This window comes from Mustela nigripes, chromosome 4 (assembly GCF_022355385.1).
Source record: "Mustela nigripes isolate SB6536 chromosome 4, MUSNIG.SB6536, whole genome shotgun sequence".
Lineage (NCBI taxonomy): Eukaryota > Metazoa > Chordata > Mammalia > Carnivora > Mustelidae > Mustela > Mustela nigripes.
In genome coordinates, this window is record NC_081560.1 from 85,881,225 (window position 1) to 85,895,090 (window position 13,866).

At 35.3% G+C, this 13,866-nt stretch overlaps 1 protein-coding gene across 3 annotated transcripts in view; it reads right to left on the bottom strand.

Moving 5' to 3' along the window:
• The window catches only part of RELN (reelin), a 496,502-nt gene that overhangs the window by 180,149 nt on the left and 302,487 nt on the right, over window positions 1–13,866 (bottom strand). For all 3 annotated transcript variants that reach the window (XM_059396996.1, XM_059396995.1, XM_059396994.1), the window contains exon 12: window positions 1,039–1,190. In XM_059396996.1, coding sequence (XP_059252979.1) covers window positions 1,039–1,190 — 152 coding nt within the window. The remainder of the gene's footprint in view (window positions 1–1,038; window positions 1,191–13,866) is intronic.

Here is a 13,866-nt window from a genome sequence, read left to right on the forward strand (position 1 = left end):
GAAATGAACTTTGGGTCTCTAAGTATACAGTCCATTTCAGAGTCTAATTGGGGAGATCCTTAATGTAGGATGATTACATTATTATATTTTACAGGCACAACTTCCCCATTATCAAACAGATCATATGGAAAATGAGGTAGCATCAAGCAGACAGTGTTTTGGAACATGGGATAATCTGAACTTAACTGTGCCACTCTAACGTACAGGAAGTAAGGAATGTGAGGGAAATAAACAGCCAGTGCTAAAGCCCAGACTCAGAGGGCCTGTTTGTCCTGATGAGCTGACATCTTTGTGAGTAAGTTCAAAGGTGGTAAATGTTTATTAAATGTTTATTTCCTGTTTCGCTTCCAGGTGTTGCCTGTGCTTTTCTAGTCACTCAACAAAAAAGGCATGTGACACCTACTCACATATCTGGAATGACATCCAGTGGAAGAATATGTAACCAACACAATAATTTTGAGAGGGCCCTAATTTCAACCCCCTCATTCTTCCTTGGGTATTTTTCTAAATGTTTATCTACTTATATGCTCCACAATAATCTGGGGAAAAGTACATCTTATGAGCACTTTCTTTGTGTGTTTGGCACATATTAAAAAGCGGACAGTGTTATTAAGGTATTATAAACATGTTTCTTAACTTCCCATTCATTTCATCAGTGATGAAATCATGATATATCCATGAAAACAAATGGTTTACTTGGATGAATGCTTCTGGGGGAAGCCAGGGACTTTGGACAAAGGAGTGATTTTGTTCTCAGCTTCTCTCCCATTGTCTTTTCAGCTATGACCACTGAGGGAGAGGTGGTCATTGAGGTGGCATTTTACCTTCAGGACTACCAAGGCATTTCAGGACTAGCTCTCTTATAGGATGGTACTAGTGGGGCTGGTCTGAAGCAGGTGTGAGCTTTTGTTCTTCTAATAGAACTGTGATTTCATGAATTTCATTTTATGTTGTTAGATAACAATCTTACTTCCACAGGAATACGGGCTGGTGTAGGTTCTGCCTTAGGTCAACAAAATTTGTTCAAATTGTACCTACCCATAACAAAGTAAAATCTCAGGTTCCCATAACCGGTGGTATCCATATACGGGGTGCATAGTTTCCTCTCTCCATCTTTGAGGAAGACCATCGATAAACCTGATTCTACTGTTCCACATTCTGTACCAATGACAGCTCCCAAGATGTCCCACCTTAAAAAAAAAAAGTGAGAATCATGAACAATTGGAATATTAAGTCAAAGATTCATAGGTTATGGCATTTTATTTTTACTGAGGAACATATACTTAATAATCAATCATTCTGAAATAAAGATGTGGTACAACCGATTTAATAATGAACAAATTTTAAACACATTCCATTCACAATAATGATTTTTCTGCAGAGGATAAATTTAATCAATACTATGTATAGTATGTCTACTACATGATAGTCTTTATTCTCAAAGTACCTACAGTCAAGATTGGTGTGTGGGGGGGTCAAGTCTGAACTGAGGAAACAGGGAACCATAAAAGAGAGTATCATAAGATCATACACTTTTATGGTATTTTGCACATTACCAAAATGTAACTAGAATGTAATGTAAATAATAATGTAATAATGCAATAATAAAGTAATAATGTAAAAAATGTAAATAGAACGTAAAGTCATAGGAGTGGCAAGAGTCTAGCAAGTTTTCCAAAGAAGAGGAGATTTAAAGTGGATCATGTCAAAAAATATAGAATCAGATATACAGGAGAGAACAAAAATATCTAATATTTTAAAATTCCTGTTTCTCCTTAGTGTTTATTTCTGCTTGTGTCTAATCTGGACATTGCTAGTCACATAACTCGCCTGCCCACACATGGAGGAAATTGGGACACACAGAGGTAAGTGGCTTGCCTAAGGCTAATTGCCTATTTAGCTCTAAAATTGAGATCTTCTGTTTCTCAGTTTGTTGTTATTTTAGTAGTTACGGTTCTAAAGACTGTATCATGTCAGGGAGATTATGTTGACCCATTTCAGTTTATAATAGATTTGGGACCAAGATGTTTAGGAAATGTCTTTTTTTCATATTTTAGCGGATTATATTAATCACTCAAGAAACTCAAAAATAACTTTTTGAAGCAGCTCTTCATAGTGCTAGACCACTGTAAATTAACAAGAAACCTCTCTTGACTCATACAAGAAAATCTCACACTGGTTCATTGGTCTTTTACTTGCTCCATTTATCCCAATTAAACCACTCAGCCTACTGATCCACAAAGCAAGTTAAGCTTATAAATGATGCATATGATGACTCCTTTTAGGCGTTAGAGTATTTTTAAAGTGAAAAATTGGATAGAAAAAGATGGAATTGTCCTGGACTAAAAGAACCTTCTATTCAGGTGAAAAATGAGATTAGTTGTCTTTTTCTCATTATTAGTTGTAAATGAATAATTCTTCTAGATGAATCTAAATGAATTATTTTCAAGACTTCCACCACAGACAGAGCTGTTTGAGATTTGTTCAGACTGTATATTTCTTTCTTTCTTTTTTTTTAAGGTTTTTTTATTTGCGAGAGAAAAAGAGTGCACACACACAATCTGGAGGGGCAGAGGGAGAGAGAATCTCAAGCAGACTCCTCATGAGAGTGGAGCCTCATGCCGAACTCAATCTCACAACCCTGAGACCACAACCTGAGCCTATACCAAGAGTTGGATGCTTAACCGACAGGGCCACCCAGGCGTCCCTGTATGTGTCTTTTCAATCTTTATTTTAAGTCCAATATATTCAATTTTACTCTACATTAGTCTTTATTTCTCCCACTTTTAAATGTTGGAAGATAACAAAAGTGAAGTTATTTTCTTTAGAAACCCAAATATTTATAATCAAATGAAATGGAAAGTTGAGTCTGCTTTGAAGAGAAAGAAGCGGAGAGAGGGAGATCTAAAAAATCATTTTGCGTGTCAGTGATTTGAATAAATTATCTTGCATTTATTAAAAATTCAGGCGAAGTCTGTTGTGGCATAAGCTCATTCTTTCATGAATTTGTGTAGACACCGGCTCAAGCTTAGTTAGAGACAAAGTATCCTTGAGGGATAGCAGAGCAAGGCTTTCAGTCCCTGGACTTCAGAGTCCAGATCCATGAGGGTGCCAAGTTGTGGGTCTTTTCTAGATAGTCCCCAACCGTCTTTCCATAATCACTTACATGAAGTAAAATCATAACATAACCAAATCTTTGAGGCCAGAAGTAGTATCTGAGGAGCTCTAGAGTTTTAGTAGTATTTTTGATGGCATGGCATTTTCCTGAAAACAAGTGTTACTCTTCTACAGCCTAATTTATGTCTTCCTCAGGTAAATGTGGTTGTAGTGAGTTGCATTTGAAGGACTGTCTGCCTACAGGGGAGAGACCTCTACAACATAGCAATTTATATTTATGCTTTATGCTTTGATGACTAAGTCCAAAAAAAGGGCCCCTATATTATTTATTATAGATACAGTGGTATCTATTATTTATAATACAGTGGGTAGAATTTGGAACATAGGAAAAAAATTTCATAATCAATAAAATGCCTTAAGGCAACTTTGTTCCTTAGATGTAGCAAGGTTATAATGCTGTTTAATTTAGATCTTTAAAATATGACTTTTCTATTCTTGTGTCCAAAAAAGAGGAATATTTTTGTAAGTAAAGATGATTTAAAGCAGTTTCTTAGCTGGAAAGTGGATGGTCCTCTCTATCAACTATTTTGGAATGCTTTGAGAATACAATTAATTATGTTTTAATCAGCTCATACTTTGATATTTTTAAGAAAGGTACAAGAGGGTAGAAATTAAATCTTTTCACACAGAAAAGATAAATATGTTAGGCGATGGATGTGTTAATTAACTAGATGGAGTTCTTTCACAACGAATACATATATCGTGTCACGATGATGTGCTTTAACTTTCTCACAATCTTGTATGTCACTGATGCCTCAGGAAAGCTGAAATTAAAAAAGATTTCTTTCATTAGCTTAAAAATAGAATGAGATCTATTCTTTGAAGGGCAATTTGGCAGTAACTATCAAGATGAAAACTACATACCTCCATGTATGTATATGCACGTGTATGTATCTGATTCTCTAATTTTCCTTTCCCTTTTAGGAATCTACCTTTCAAAAATACTTTAACAAGTATGCAAAAATTTTCATTACAATATTTTTTGTCTGTCAAAGGAGTTCAACCAGATAAACTGGTACATCACCCTTTTGAAATCCTGATCTATATTTACTGACTAGAAGATACATTCATTATATGTTTGTGGTCCTAAAAAATTAAGTTGTGGCACAGTATACAAAATATGACTCTAGTGGGTGCTGTGTTTGTGTGTGTGTACTCACAGAAAAATTTCTGAATGAATATATGAATATATGTGTACAATAGAATGAGAAACGGGATTAGCATGGGGGACTTGGGATTTTTCCTTTACGTATCTGCTTTGCAGTAAGAACATAATTTTTAGGAAAAAAGAAGAAAGACATTCAATTTATAGGTATTATAATGCAGAATGAAAACGTCAATGATCTCATTATACGTTGATGAAAATGCTAAGAATATGAACAGAGGCAATAGAAGTCATATTTTAATCAGATATTCTTTGCCTACAAATATGGGCATAAAATGCTCTAAAGCTAATGAAGCATTTCACATTATCTCTGAAAATTTGTTTTATTCTATTTTCCAGACTATATCAAATCACCTAAAGTTGGCTCCTTTAAGTGTGAGCTAAGATATAGGATAAAGCCTGGCTACTGAGATCCCACATTTACCAAATTCATAAGATTTTTTAAATCCCTGTGTACTCTCTGAGGTTAAATAAGTTCATTCTATCCATAAGGTCTCTATTTGGGATAAATGCTGTTATTTAATAAGGAATGTGCCATAGGTAAAGACCCTTCCACATTCATTTATATTCATGAGGTTTATCTTGAGCATGAGCCCTGTGCGGTCTGGCAAGGTGTGGACTTCGACTGAAGGCTTCTCTACCTTCATTTAGAGTTTTTTCCCTTAGCATGACAGCTTAGGAGAAGGTAAAGGATGAACTCTATCTGAAAGCTTCCCTGCATTTCAAAAATTCTTTTCTTCAATTGGATCCCCTGTATTTCACTCAAATTCAATTTTGTTTTTGGTTTTTATTACATGCATTATGTTGATTTACTCTCTTGTCGGAATAACATTAATAAAGAACATTGTCTTTGGAATGGGAGAAAGCACTCAGCTTTCTCACCAATAAGACAGAAATATGACCCAGACTGGAGGACGGTTAGAGAAAATAATGTGCTGCCTGGGATGTGACAGCACGTCAGTAAGTGTTAGATCCCCGTCCCCCTCCCCCCACCAAAACGTAGTACTACTGCTGCTTTAACGTAAGTGGAAGAGACCATTCAAGTGAACTTCTAAGTTATAATGAGTGTTTTTAATTTTTCACACCAGAATTAGCAAAGCAGCAAGACTGGACAAAGTCACAGTACCATGTACAAGTGCTACTACTTCATCTTTAAGCAAAGGGATACTGAACTGAAAGAAAAATGACACTTCATCTATCGTGGATCTTTGGTACTATTCATGATTTTTGTCTGTAATCTTCTGGGCTCCTCAGTTTATTATTTATGTTATCTAAATGGTCAGGTTGGTTTGGCTTTAATAAAAATGAACATGCTTATAAAAGAAAAAAAATCCACTTAATACAATATTAACACAGACTGCCAACCTATCTCTAGTCCACTTACCTTGAATTATAAGCTTAAATAAAATCCTTTTTTAGCTTTATAAGCATTTTTGTGAAAAGTGTTCTAAGTCAGAGGGAACATAACTTTTCTGGGTAGAACAGAGGGAAGAATTTGTAGAAAATACAAGAAGATATTCAAACTGTTCTGGAGAATTCTAAATAATTTGAAAACCCATTTTCAATTAAAGCACCAACTTATATTGAAGGGGGCTATAATACAGATTGTTCTTGTTGGTTTATATGCGATTTTGGTTTTCAATGGTCATGTGTAAGATTCTTTGCTACTATTTCCCTGGAACAAGGAAGCCAATATAAAATTGTTTTATTGAGTTTATATTGACTTTTACTTGTCCCCCTGCCCCACTGGATAACTTTCAATATTCAAGAAAGACATATTGAGTCAGATGTAGGTGTAATCCAGTTAGCAAGAAGTGCTATTAAAACATATAACTGATACTTTGAATTTTGGTCTCTCTGTAGTAAATAATCTGTCAGAGACGAAGCTGTGGCACACCTCGGAAAACCACTGTCTTACTCAATTTTTTCTTCTATAATCTTAGATGAATTAAAAAAAATATATACTTAGAGCTTCTTCAAAGCAAATTCATAAAGCAGTTACCTTAATAGGATATGGGTGGTAGCACAAGAGGATTGTTAGCAATGGAAGTTGGATGGAAGTGGAACGAACTGGTTCAGAGACTGCTCTCTTTCTAACCATTGAAAAAGCCAGCAACACCAAATATGGGAAAGCAAATGTGACCTCAGGATGAGTCCTGTTTGCCCTCCAAGCATCTTTTCTATATCTTGCTGGTGTATTGCCCTTATAAGCATTCCGTCATGTGCAGTACTTGCCAGTCGTTGCTTTTAATTTTTAAGTAGAGGAAGATGCTTCACAGAAATGACATCTGTGGCCTGGGAGGGGTTGGCTACATGTAGAAGTACAGTTGGCAATATTTTTTGAAACTTATAAAAAGAAATTCTATTTTGTTTTCTATTAAAATGCCAGTATTCTCATTACTGAAAAACTGGAAAATAAAAACGCCGGGAAAACATTGCCCATAACCACACTCTCCCCGAGACAAGCACAATTTTAGTATATTTATTTCTAATATTTTTGTATGTATATTTCCAAATGGTTGTGTAATGTGATATAGATGGTTTATACTCTGTCTTTCTTCACTTCTATTAGGAATGTTCACATTTTCCAGGCTACTATTAATTCTTTATAAATGAGCCACACAGGGGCACCTAGGTGGCTCAGTGGGTTAAAGCCTCTGCCTTCTGCTCGGGTCATGATCCCAGGGTCCTGGGATCGAGCCCCGCATTGGGCTCTCTGCTCAGCAGGGAGCCTGCTTCCTCCTCTCTCTCTGCCTGCCTCTCTGCCTACTTGTGATCTCTGCCTGTCAAATAAATAAATAAAATCTTTAAAAAAATAAATGAGCCACACAATATTTTATTAGGTATATGCCAAACTGTACTTAGTCAATTTTCTTATTTTTGAATTTCAAAACATAATAATAAATAGTTATACTATTTAGCATACTTTATGGGTCTGGGGAATTAAACCGTCAATTCCCTAATGCTCCTGGATGTGTTCTAGGATACAGGTAATTACAGGGTAAGCTTCTTGAGGTGTTAGAGCTCTGCTCTTACTTCACAGAAACCCCTAGATCATCAAGACTGACTTGTGGTCAGTGGTGATCAGGCGAACCACTGAAGAAGGGCTATGGAGAACAAAGAAAAGGTTGAAGACATGGGCATCTAAACATTTCGGTGCCAGCAGCCTCCTCCAATACCTTCCACAGAGAAATCCCATCACTGGCTGATGTTGTGCCAAGCTGTAAGAAATTAAATCACTTTGGAAAGACTCAGATTTCATTCTTTCTTTCTCTGTGACCTCAGTAAAGATTCTATCTTGGAAGGGAAGCCAGTGGAGGTATTCTGGATGTTCGCATGGACAGCTGGTTTTTGGAGGGGGATGAGGGGGGGCTACAAACTAACTCAAGAATGGCAGAACCAAAAGCAAAGATGGTGTGTGAATGTGCTGCACATGAAAGGTTTAACATTTAATTTCTATGAAGGAGTTCCAGAACAATACAGTGCTTACTTTTTTGTTATTTGAAATTTTAGTTTATATTTTTAAAGTATTAAAAAAAATGGCCTCAAGACTAAGCAACGTTAGAACTCAGGGCCAAAGCAAACCAGAACAAGATATACATTCTTTTAATAGCTTATAACAAGATTACTCAGATCCATTTTAGCACTTTCACAGTTTTAAAATATATCCAATTATCACTTTAACTAATATGGTCTTTTTTCTTAATGACACTTCATTGGTTTATTTAGAGAATCCAATTTAGGTTTCATTGGCCACTTCAACTTTATTTGTTTGCGTTTCTTCTATAGCTCATTAATTAATCTGAGTATAATTTTCTTTTGAGCACTACTTTGCTCATATCCCATTACCAACAGTAATTATAGTTGGGATAACAGCTAATTCTAAGTTTTTTGATTGCATATTATGTGCTATGCATTGTGGCAAGTGTCCTACATATACTGTTGCATAAAATATCCCCTTTTAGCCTTTTTAGTGCTTAAATTTGGATTTTTAAAATCTGATTCGAATGATCTGATTTTTTATTTATTTTTTATTTTTTTTTTAAGATTTTATTTATTTATTTATTTGACAGACAGAGATCACACGTAGGCAGAGAGGCAGGCAGAGAGAGAGGGAAGCAGGCTCCCTGCTGAGCAGAGAGCCCGATGAGGGGGCTCCATCCCAGGACTCTGGGATCATGACCCGAGCCAAAGGCAGAGGCCTTAACCCACTGAGCCACCCAGGAGCCCCTGAATGATCTGATTTTAATATGCCTTCTTCTCTCATAGTTTTCTGGTGTATTTGTTTCTCTTCTTTGATTTTTAATTTCGTGTGTTATTGCAAATATATAGCTTACTTTTATTAAAAACTTACTTTGGAAATCTCATTTAATAAATGAATATAACTCAAATTTATTGAGTTACTGGTATGTTTGAAAATATCATTTAATAAATATAACTTGGTCAAATTTATTGAGTTACTGATATGTTTAGATGGATTCTTGACAAATTGTTTTCTGTTTTCTATTGACACTGTTTTTTACTCTTTCCTTTTGTTCCTTTCCCGGCATGTAGGCGACTCAGTCTTCCATGTCCTATGTGACCCTGATGTTTCAGAAGTTACATAGTCTGTTTCTGGCTAATCTATTATTTACATATTTACACTTAAAAGTTTTCTATTAACCTTAAGAGTTAACCCAGAGCTGTATCCTCATTCTAAGTAAGATAGGAACTTTGGCAGTATTTCACTTCCTTACTCTTCTTTCCTTCTTGTCACTTTCCCTTTGTACTTCTCACTGAGGTCATCTGGGCTTTAATTGCAAATTTTTATTAAATTACTTTTTAAGAATCAATACTTATTTAGACTGAACTAGAGGCTTTTCTTTTCTTTGATCGCTACTCCTTTTTGAATCTATTGTATTTCTCTTAGATTAATTACCAGGAACATATTACCTCGCAATTCTTTCAGAGAGGGTTTGGGGGGTAGTAAATTTTTTGAACCTGGTGAGTCTGAAAAGGTTTGTTTTCATTTTGTTTTTTTTTCCAATTGAAGTGTAATCGACATATGATATCCTATTAGTTTCAGATGTAGATCACAGCGATTTAATATTTTTATGTATTAAGAAAAGATCTCTGTAAGTCTAGTTACCATATGTCTCCATAAAAAGTTATTGTAATATTATTGACTATTTCCCTATGCTGTACATTACATCCAAAGGTAGAAAGAAAAGTTAACAATGAAATCCCATTTATATAATATCCAATTTCAGTAACTGTCAAGTTGTTTGGGTTCTTTTCATATTGAATTGTGTAAGTTCTTTATATATTTTGGATTTTAACCTCTTATTGGGTATGTAATTTGCAAATACCTTTGACCATTCAGTAGGCAGTCTTTTTGCTTTGTGGATGGCTTCCTTTGCGGTGCAACAACTTTTAGTTTGATGTAACTTCATCTACTTTTCACAGATTTTGAAAAGTTGTATTTTGATTTTCATTTGTTTCAAATATTTTTTTAAATTTTCTCTTTGATTCCATGTGTTTGTGGTTTTTATTTCAGTTTTGTTCTTGTAGTTGACTTCTAGTTTCATATGTTATGATTAGAATAGATACTTGATATGATTTCAGTCTTCTTGAATTTACTGAGACTTGTTTTGTGGTCTAACATATGATCCATCCTGGTGAATGTCCCATGTACATCTGAAGAGTGCGTGTTCTGCAGTTTTTGGATGAAATGTTCTCTATATATCTATTCAGTCCATCTGGTCTAGTGTGTTGTTTAAGGTCAGTGTTTCCCTATTGATTTTCTGTCTGAATGATCTATCCATTGAGGTAAGTGGGGTATTAAAGTCTCATGCTATTATTGTATTGCTGTCAATCACTCCCTTTATGTCTGTTAATATTGCTTTATATACTTAGGTGTTGCCATGTTGGGTGCATAAATATTTACGAATGTTATATCCCCCCTGGGTTGACACTTTTGTCATACAATCTTCTTTGTATTTTGTTATAATCAGTCTTAAAGTCTATTTTATCTGAAATGAGAATTGGTACTCCAGCTTTCTTTTCATTTCTATTTGCATGGACTACCTTTATCCATCACTTCACTTTCAGTCTGTCTGTGTCTCTGTATCTCAAGTGTCTCTTGCAGACAGAATATAAAAGGGTGTTATTTTTTTCATCCTCTCAGCCACTGTGTGTCTTTTTATTGGAGCATTTAGTCCATTTACATTTAAAGTAATTATTGATAGGTATGTACTTATTGTCATTTTGTTATTTGTTTTCTGGCTATTTCTATAGTTCTTCTCTGTTCCTTTCTTTTTCAGCTGGTCTCTTCCTTTGTGGCTTCATGATTTTCTTTAGTGTTGTTTGGGTTCCATTCTTTTTATTTTTTGTGTTTCTATCGTAGGTTTTGGGTTATGTACAGAAAACACGGTTACCATGAAGTTCTTGTATATGTATAGGAATAAAAAGGTTTTTGTTTCTTCCTAATTGTTGTATGATAATTGACTGGAGAAGAATTTTATGTTCCAAATAATTTTTTCAGAACTAGATAACTTCTTCATTTTTTTTAAAAAAACTTAATGCTTAGTGCTACCAAGAAAAGTACTATGAATCTCACCTAGAAGCTTTTAGGATTTCTTCTTTTATCAGTGTTCTGAAGTTTCTTCCTGATGTTCTGGGACTGGATAAGTTCCCATTCATCTTGCTAAACACTTCATTCACAGGAACTATGTCTTTTTTATTTTCTTTTTTCAATCTTGGGAACTTTTCCTCAGCAATATCTTTGAATATTTCATTTCATATATTCTCTCTGACCTCTCTTTCTGGAATTCTTATTTTTCTAACATCAGAAGAGCCAATTTCCCCCATACTTTACAACTTTCTTTCTTATATCTAGTGATCCCAAGTTTTGGGTAGATTTCAAGACTCAAATTTCTAGCTCATTAATTTGTTCTTCAGCAGAGGAAAAAAAATGAAGTTTGTTTTAACAATTATATATTTTCATCTCACATCTCTATGCTTTCTCATAAAATGTCTTTTAATTTATCGAATGCAGTACGCACTCTTATCTGTCTGAGGATATGAATTATGCCTCTTATCAAATCTCCGTTTGTTTATCCTACTCTGTTTTCTCAGACCTTAGTTCTTTAGTTTGATGATTTTTAAAAGGAGTTGACTTTCCTCAGATTTGTTAATTCTAGATCATTTGCTTAAATTTGTGTCTGTTATTATTTTTATAATTTTGGTATAAAAATGGCTACTGGGCAGGTGGGCCTTTATATGGAACTACCATGTTACCCCTTGAGATTTCCAGTTACCTGGATTGCCCTGTTTCTCCACTGCAAGTGTCCACATTCATTGCTTCTTCCTGGGAATAGAGGCCTCTACTTGGAAGTAGGTATACTGAGGGACTCTCCTCTTTGGCAGTCATTATCGCAAAACCTGAGCCCCATCCTTACTCCTGTGACCAGCATCTGAGGCCCGGGTCAGGGCTGAGCCATCTTTTCAGTGTCTTATTTCAACATCTGTTTGGGGCTATAGTTCCCTCCTTCCATCAGATCTTCTCTTCCCTTTTTGGGTACAACACTTTATAATTCCTGACCCAACTAGGGCACATTCACATTTTTTTTGTTCGTTTTATAGTGTCATTATACATATGTTTGCTCATTTTCTGTAATTTCCAAGGATTTGGGGCAAGTGGTGAAGACTGAAGCATGCTGCGTCGATTCAATATTCTAACATTCATTACATTTGTGGAGTTCCTCTTTAACGTGAATAGTGACAACTGTAAAGGTAGTTGAATAGTAAAAACATACAATGTTTGCATTTGGGATGAAAAAGAAGTATACAAAATCTATATGATAGTAGTGTGTGTTTCTACAAAGCTCTTTCCCACCTAAAGGCAGTCTCTGCTAGGTAAGATATGGTGGTGGCTAATTAAATGAGGTATTTGTAAAGTTAAGCCGAAGCTTAGAAAGATTCACATAAATTATCAGTGTATCCATTAAAGTTTCTCTCTTGCTGAAGTAACAGATGTGTCTTGTTGTTGTTGTTTTTTTTCAGATGTGTCTTCTTAACGAAAAAGAGAAAAAAACCTTTACGATCCCACTTAAAAAATAAACCTACCAACATTGGATTTAGGACAGTTTTATGATATAAGAGGCAAACAGCTCTTACATCCCTATGATGTGAGATCAAATAGTTTGACTCAAATGGTAGAAAAAGAGGAACATTTGGGAAACCAGATTCCCAAAATAGTGGCTTTCTTTTCTTTCTTAACATTCATATGAAGTGTTTTGAAATTATTAGAGAGACCTGCATATTCATTTTTCTCTTTCATATTCTTACAGGTGAAAAACATCATTAAGAGAAGTAAAAATATATACAGGTTAATAATTTAATTAAGTCATTAAAATTCTTTTTTTATTTTTAAAATAGTGACCTCAAGATTCACAGAGCTCCATCAATTCAACTGGCTGTTCTTGAGCACAGTTGGAATTTACTGTCTACATTTTCTATGTCAGCAGGTGAGCCAATAATGATTAATTATCAGGGTGGGTGATGATGACGGAGATGAAGAATGAGACAAATATTTAGTAAATCTGGCTGGTAAAACAAAACACATCAAGAATTTCACTACCAAATTCCTAATCTCATTTTCTTTGCCGGCTCTTACCCTAGGTAAAACAAATTTCACATTAATTTGATTTTGTGGTGGGCTTTTGTTCCCCTCCAAAGTTATAAATAAAAATTATCATGACAACATTCTTCCCTGGACCAGTAAAGCAACGTTTGGGAGTGGGTGAAAGGGATGCAGAGAGGGGAGACACACACACACACACACACACACACACACACTCACTCTCTCTCTCTTTCTCTCTCGGACTAAACCAGCATTTTTATCATCACTGCAAACACTGAAAACACTAGATCTTCTCATTATCCTCCTACACCTTTATGTTATAACAGCAAGTTGGATGACTGGGCAACCAGATGAGAGCACAAATGAGGTAAATCTGGGGGCTATGGCCTGATAACTTAGGGGAAAAGCTGCAAATAAACCTACAATGTAGTTGCTAGGATAATTTATTGCTTTTAGGACTGGGAGGAGTTAATTGTACAGCAATTAGAGCGCACAGGTGCTTTTGTCAAGCACATTAGTCTATGTTATTGGAGCAGAGATCTGCTGACAAGGCCATGGCCGGAAAGTATTAGCCTCTTAACTGTGACCAAAATCCTGATACATCCTCAGGACTGAGAAGGGGCCAAAGAGCATAATTGCAACCACCTGAGTCACTGAGTGGGTGGAACTTGTGCTGACGTTCCTCTGTGTGCGTCCTAACTTTAGTTCTTTTTTCAGGAATACTAACAGTTCTCTCTTTGTTCTGGGGGATGTGTGTGAATAATTTAGTTTACCACAAATTCTCTCATAACATTAGTGCTCTGTGAAAATGCCTCCTCTGCTAACAGAAATAACTTTTTGCAAGCTATATCTCTGGACTAGTACACTAATTTTCTAAGATATGTTCAGTTTCTTCTAAAAT